Source organism: Lytechinus variegatus, chromosome 2 (assembly GCF_018143015.1).
Source record: "Lytechinus variegatus isolate NC3 chromosome 2, Lvar_3.0, whole genome shotgun sequence".
NCBI lineage: Eukaryota > Metazoa > Echinodermata > Echinoidea > Temnopleuroida > Toxopneustidae > Lytechinus > Lytechinus variegatus.
The window spans coordinates 58,037,445-58,044,526 of record NC_054741.1 but is presented as its reverse complement, the minus strand read 5'-3'; the positions used below and the strand labels follow the sequence as shown (position 1 = coordinate 58,044,526).

At 39.6% G+C, this 7,082-nt stretch overlaps 1 protein-coding gene across 1 annotated transcript in view; it reads right to left on the bottom strand.

Annotated features, from left to right (window-relative positions):
- Positions 1–421: 421 nt before the first annotated feature.
- Positions 422–7,082, bottom strand: part of LOC121408463 (neuronal acetylcholine receptor subunit beta-3-like) — a 35,320-nt gene continuing 28,659 nt past the window's right edge. The window contains exons 3-7 of the mRNA XM_041599941.1: positions 6,144–6,188; positions 4,695–4,804; positions 3,084–3,972; positions 2,256–2,453; positions 422–835 (exon numbers count right to left, since the gene is read on the bottom strand). Of these exons, the coding sequence (XP_041455875.1) occupies positions 620–835; positions 2,256–2,453; positions 3,084–3,972; positions 4,695–4,804; positions 6,144–6,188 (1,458 nt within the window). The 3' untranslated portion in view covers positions 422–619. The remainder of the gene's footprint in view (positions 836–2,255; positions 2,454–3,083; positions 3,973–4,694; positions 4,805–6,143; positions 6,189–7,082) is intronic.

Genomic DNA, 7,082 nt, shown 5'->3' with positions numbered 1-7,082 from the left:
TTCACCCCTTTTCTTTACTTTTCACCTTTCCCACACCTTTTCCACTAATACTTGAAAATCACAGTGGCGGTCACTCCCTTTCACCTCGTGGCGCCGTCCCCAGTCTAGTTAATAAACATAGGACTATAATCATGTAGTTCAAATGAAAATATTGGTAAGCCTAAAGCCCAAATAATATTGTTTCCAATCTATCGACTATACACGTCGTACAGTATAAACATTATGGCCCGTATTCTGATGTCAGGTTTAACTTAGACAATGGTCTACCAGTCCTCAGCCTGTGCTAAAATGATGGAAAGCCCAAAATGTCATATTGTATTATGCTTGCTGTGCTCTTTCCTGATTGGTGAAGAAAACTATCTTATTGATCCTTCCGAAACAGTTGATTTGAGAGTAAAACCGGGTTGATACTTTGGAAAACATACTTTTAAAGAATTATGCCGCTATTCCATAGTTAACCCACAGCCTTAAACCAGAGTTTAAATCAAACCCGACTTTAGAATACGGGCCTCTTAATCGAAGAGAAATTTCTTTCTTTAAAATGTCATCTGTACAAAGGCTAAATCATGGTATAACGGTGGATTCCAACGTCCTTATAATGACGTCGATAGTTCAGCAGCTATCGTGCGCTTGCCCCTGCTTTTATTTCTTCGGATGTTAGACTGGAAAGGAGGATAGGTTCCTCGTAGACGATTTTGGGATGGGCATCGCTCTTCTCCCAGAAGATGGGTGCCTCGATGAAGACGACTATCGTACCCAGAACGGCTACGAAGAGGAAGACCCATAGAAGGATACGGTCGATGACCAAGGCTACGAATTTCCAGTCCTCCTCCGACTGAAAAAGAAAAAAGACAATACAAAATGAATATAATGTAAACGTTTTTGCAATTAAAGATTAATAATATTGACTGATTGAATGACTGTTCTACTGATTAATTAATTGATTGATTGGTAGAAAAAAAAAGTTGGCACATTTTGAGTTTTATGTTTTTTTTAAAGAATATGCATTTATATGACCAATAAATGAAACACTGAACGGGCGGCATGGACGGCTAGTACTGAAATTCATGTCTCCTGGTAATGGGTACGCGGAATGAGCGTGATGGCATCTGGGTCCCGTTTCATTAAACTTGTTATAATAACATTTGTAAATAATAGTTAAAAGCTGCTGAAATCATTTAATCTGATTGGTTGATAGTCAATATTTGTAACAGAAATTGTGCAAAGATTATTCTTAAGTCTGCCTTCTTTAATTCCCTTCTGCAGACAGTAGGGTTGTGGTGGACAAGGGGCATATTTCAAAGAGCCATCAATGGGGATTATCATGGGTCATTCCCTGTTTTCAAAGAAAATGCTTATTGTTCGATTGTTCATTTGACATATATATTTGTACTGATCTTAAAACTTGAATAGATCACTCGGGGATGGACAAAGGATTTTATCAAAGAGAATGCACTTGAACTAAGACAAAATCATTTGATTTCTCAAGAAGCTAAAAAAATGTCCTCAATCCCAATAACAAGACAATTGCCTTCTCAAATTCAATAAGCAAAACGGAAAAATAAAAGTTATCAGAGTGAAAGTAGAGGCTTCTCATACTGGCACAATGCGGCACGAATTGGAAGATTGGGTATGGATGCCCCCCTCCCCTCCGACCCCGTCGGAATCGTACCTGGGCCCAGTCTTACGAAGAGTTGCGATTGATCCAATCAACCACAACTACGGATGACCCTCAACTTCAATATATAAAATGCACATTTTTTTCAAAGTATTTTCTAGATAGGTCCTATGATGTATTTTCATACATTCATTGTTCTTTTGAAAATTCAGTGTGATTATGTTATTTTTTATTACTAAGGAAATTTTGCAGATATTCTGTAGAAGAAATTATGATATGGATGGATACAGATGAAATTGATTGGACAAAAAATAACCCTTTGTAAGACGGGGCCCTGCTACAGTCACACCAACGGAACCGATTCAAGACCGATCAAAGCTGTTGCGTTATTATTCTGAATGGCATATTATCGTTTGGAGGAGGTTTCGTGGTTGGTGTAAGTGTAGCATTACCCTGCATTCAGACAAGGCAGAGCGTTCTTAATGTGTCGTACAATTTTATTGTAAGACGGTTTTGCGACTATAAGAGCCGCAAGTGGTGGTATACTTATCCTACGTCGATCGTACGATCCGACGATTGGTTGATGCGTCTGCAAGCAAGACAAGAAAGTGTAAGAATATTTTGACTTTATTTTCACCTGGTCAACATCATCCTCGTAATTGATGTTATCTTTGATATACTGAAGAGATCCTAGGAGCGCTTTCCACTCTCGTTCACGACTCCTTGAGTTACCGTCGTCGGAATCGCTGGAGTCCGCTCGGAATCGTCGCATCGTGGTGTTCTCTACTTCACGGCCTTCGATCTCTTCCCGTAGGGATGGCGTGATCGTTCGAAGCTTTAATGAAATGAAGAAAAATAAATAATTGATGAAAGCGACATCAGTACAGCAGAATTACTTCTTTTCAAGCAATGTAACATAGCATGACAAATTCTCTGTTTGATATTTTTTTTTTAATAATTATTATCTTTAAAACTATTCTCTTTGAAATAATGTTCATTTTAATAGTTTAAAGGGGAGAAATATTTAAAAAGCAAGAGGGAAGGGGGGCGGATATGTGTGAGTACGGAACATGCAAAGTAGAAAGAGTTACGTGTGGCTAATTAATCATTAATGAGGTTTGAACGAACAAATGAAGATGACAAATGGATAATAATAGCCAATTGTCTATATAGCACTTTTTCCATATACTGCTCAAATTGCTTTACAGCATAATATTACCCCGGTCATTGGATTCATTTCAATCCCGCACGAAAAGTGCACAATTTCCACTCCCTGGGTAGCATTCCTTGCTTTCATTGCAGCATAAAAATGGCGACGGCAAATTCAAACGTACAATAACTTGAAAGTTATTGTACGTTATTTTGATGAATGAGGAGATGGAATGAGGAGGAAGGCAGCAGGGGGGAATATTATATAAGCAATATACAGCAAGAGGAAATGAGGATGAAATTTAACTATTGTTACCTCTAGTTTATTGTAGGGTTTTCCATTATACATTCTGTAGTTGCCATTCTGACCATAGTTCCCGGATCTTTCTTCCCAGACGCCTGACGATGAAGAGGGAGAGTACATGTACGGGTTGTTGTACTTCCTGATCGCTTCCTTCTGCAGCTTCTTCTTCATCTTCTTCTCCTTCCTAGCCTTCAGTCCATCAGGTCTCTCCATGCAGAACGCCCGAGGTAGGTAATCCAAGAACCACTTCTTCATCCATGGAGGCATCTCATGGGTGGTGATGCTGCGGAAGTGGACGTTGATGGTGACGACTGTGGCCAGGATGGACAGAGACACCATGGCCATTGTGAAGAGCATGTATCGACCGATGAGGGGTATGGTCTTTGAGGTTGGTGGAATGAGGGAAGGGATCAACAGGAGAAACACAATCAGAGCAAGGAGAACGGAGATGGAGAGGGTGATCTTTTCCTGAGCGTCGGAGGGAAGGTAGAACACCAAGGCAGTCATCAACGAGATTAGCACACAGGGGATCACCAAGGTGATGATGTAGAACAAAGGATTCCTATGCAGCACGAATGTGTAGGTGACGTCGATGTAGATTTCCGTGCAGCAGGGGTACTTGATGGCCGACCTGGCTGCGGGTGCTTCCACGATCTCCCACTCACCATTCTCTCGGTAGTTCTCTCGTTCAACGTTGGCCTTTAGAGCGATCAGGTCAACGACGTCACCGGCGTAGGTCCAGGAACCGAATTTCATGATGCAGCGCTGCTCGTCGAAGGGGAAGTACTCAATATCGATGCTGCAAGAACTGCGAAAGATGGCTGGAGGTTTCCAAGTGACCAACCCATCGTAGAACACCACGGCACTGTTCATCACCTCTACAGCATATGCGCCTTCCGCTCTGTACAAAATTACATGAAATATCATTAAAACAAAATACAGATTGTTCTCCTATTCATCGTAAATACTTAAATGTAAGCTCATCATCATCAACATTATCTCAAATATCGGCATCATCATTGCCGGCAATGTCACCATCTTCATACTTATTGCGCTTAGCAACATCAATATTACCACCATCAACAGCAGCAACCCCCACCATAAACATTATCATCACTCGATCAATGTCATCATCATTTGATTGCCACCACCACCGCCATCATTATCGTCGTCATCATCATTATCATTATCTTCGTCACCACCACAACCATCATCACCATCATCATCATCGCCGTCGTCGTCATCATTACCACCACTATCATCATCACCATCATCATCATCAACCATCATCATCATCATTACCACAACCATCATCAACACCACCACCGCCACCACAATCGTCATCATCATCATTACCACAACTACCATCACCAACATCATTATCATCATTATCATCATCATCACCATCATAATCTTCATCATCATCGTCATCATCAACAACATTATCATCATCATCATCATCATCAAAACTGCCACCAGCTCATCTTCATCACAACCATAATCATCATTATCAACACCATCATCTTCATCATTATCCAAACCATCATTGCCATCATCATTTTCGTATCATAATTTTGCCGAATAACTCACTGAAGACAAAATTAGTTGGGGGAAAAAACTCACGTATTATAAAGAACTAGATCTGGCGCCCATAGATCCTCGATGGGAAAATGGATGTAGGTTATACCCCCGTAGTCTTCAGGCTTCCACACTAGTCTGTAATCCGTCCATTGCTGTTTGTAAATAAGATATGAATAATGGCCTACTTATTAGCAGTGCGTACCACACTTCACAAAACATCAATGTAATGCGATAATTATTTCATATTCTACTATTTTCATACCACCTCTCCTCCACTCGCCCCTACCCTCTTCCCAACCCCCTTCTTATATTCACCCTCCAACAACTCCCCCTTCCTCACGTTACGGTCTCCTCTTATCTCTCCTCTTCGTCTCCCGACCCCTTTCCTCCTCTGCCTCCAACTCCTCCCATTATTCATTCCCCTATTTGTACGCTAGTGCATCCACCACCACCACCCCCTTCTCTTCCCCTTCCCTCCTTCCCTCCTTCACTTCCACCTGTTTCTCCTCCGCCACCACATCCCGCATCCGCCCCTTTCTTCTCCTTACTCCTTAGTATCCTCTCAACCCCCCCCCCCCCTCCCCCCCTTATCCGAACTCGAGGCCTTATTCTACTTATCTCCTCCTCTTTTCATCTTGTGCCACTCATGTTCTGATATATTAGTGTTTCTAGGGTTTAGGCATATATCCACAAACGAGTGATATATTGCCAGATTTTCATTTTCAAAATGTCCAAATGGATGCGTTGTAAATCATTTACAATTTCTTAAGGTGTGTTGATTTAAACCGTTCGTTGTAGTAATTAGTTCCTAATGAGCCTCAGCGTGTACAGGTATATATTATAAAACATGACTGAAGGTTCCGATTCTCCAAAGATTTGATATTCCGAAGATTCAGTTAACTCTGATTAAATTCGATGGCCCAGAATCAAGTAAGGTTCATATAATTCAATATCTATCATCGTGCAAACAAATCTTTAATCCTCTGCGGACGAGCGAACCTGTAGAATAAGGAGCCCTTTTTCATTTTCGAATCAATTTACCTTTCCCATTTTCTCTTCGGATTAACAAACCTGGAAAATGCCACAAAATAATGCTCGGATTTTGAATCCTGTTTCATTTCGGACTCAGCAACAATAGGCCTATACGCAATTTGCATGTTTCTAAGTAACGAATTAAACATCATTAGTGGAAAAAATGGACCTCTGGAAGAACGCACCTTCAAGAAATTACAAATTTTTCACCCGAATGAGGGAGAATGGTTGAGAAAACAAGAGTGGTCCCGGAATAAAGTGATCGAGTGAGGGGTAGGGATTGTCACAAAATGTACGGTTTACAGCTCCTCGTTTGTTATGCTCTTGGTGAAACTTTGAAAAAAAAAATAATCAAAAACAGATTTTGACACTTTTTCTGTTTACATGCCCACCCTGTCCAGTTGTGTATGGCGATGTTCTGAATGAAAATATATTATTGCCGATTAAATCTTAACATACCTGTTTTAACCAGATACTTGTAACCATGATCTGATTCTTCTCATCCTGTAAAAGAAAGTGAAAAATATCAGTGTCATAAAAAACAACCAAAATGAATATCATAAAAAAAATATGTTTAACGGTCAAGTCCACCTCAGAAAAATGTTGATTTGAATCAATAGAGAAAAATCAGACGAGCATAATGCTGAAAATTTCATCAAAATCGGATGTAAAATAAGAAAGTTATGACCTTTCAAAGTTTCGCTTATTTTTAACAAAATAGTTATATGAACGAGCCAGTTACATCCAAATGAGAGAGTCGATGATGTCACTCACTCACTATTTCTTTTGTTTTTTATTGTTTGAATTATACAATATTTCAATTTTTACAAATTTGACGATGAGGACCTCCTTGCCTGAAGCACAAAATGTTAAAATAATGGAATTCCACGTGTTCAGGGAGGAATGAAACTTCATTTCACATGACAATGACGAAAAAATCAAAATATTTCATATAATAAAATACAAAAGAAATAGTGAGTGAGTGATGTCATCAGTTCCCTCATTTGCATACCAACCGAGATGTGCATATAACTGTTTTGTGAAATGAAGCGAAACTTTAAAATGTCATAACTTTCTTATTTTACATCCGATTTTGATGAAATTTTCAGTGTTATGCTTGTTGAATTTTTCTCTGTTTATTCAAATCAAATTTTTGTTGGGGTGGACTTGTCCTTTAAAATATAATCCCCCCCAAAGAAATGTAGCTAGGAGATCATCATGAGGTGTGCTGATTCGCATTTTACCCCCAAAATTCTAAAGGAAACCACCTAACAGTCGAAATAAAATTTTGTTTTTATTTCATAATTGCTAGCTTATAAGACCAAGAATAGAAATTGTAGAGCAATCGAAACATTGCATATCTCAAAGTTGTTCTTTACTCTCTACTGGATCAGCAGA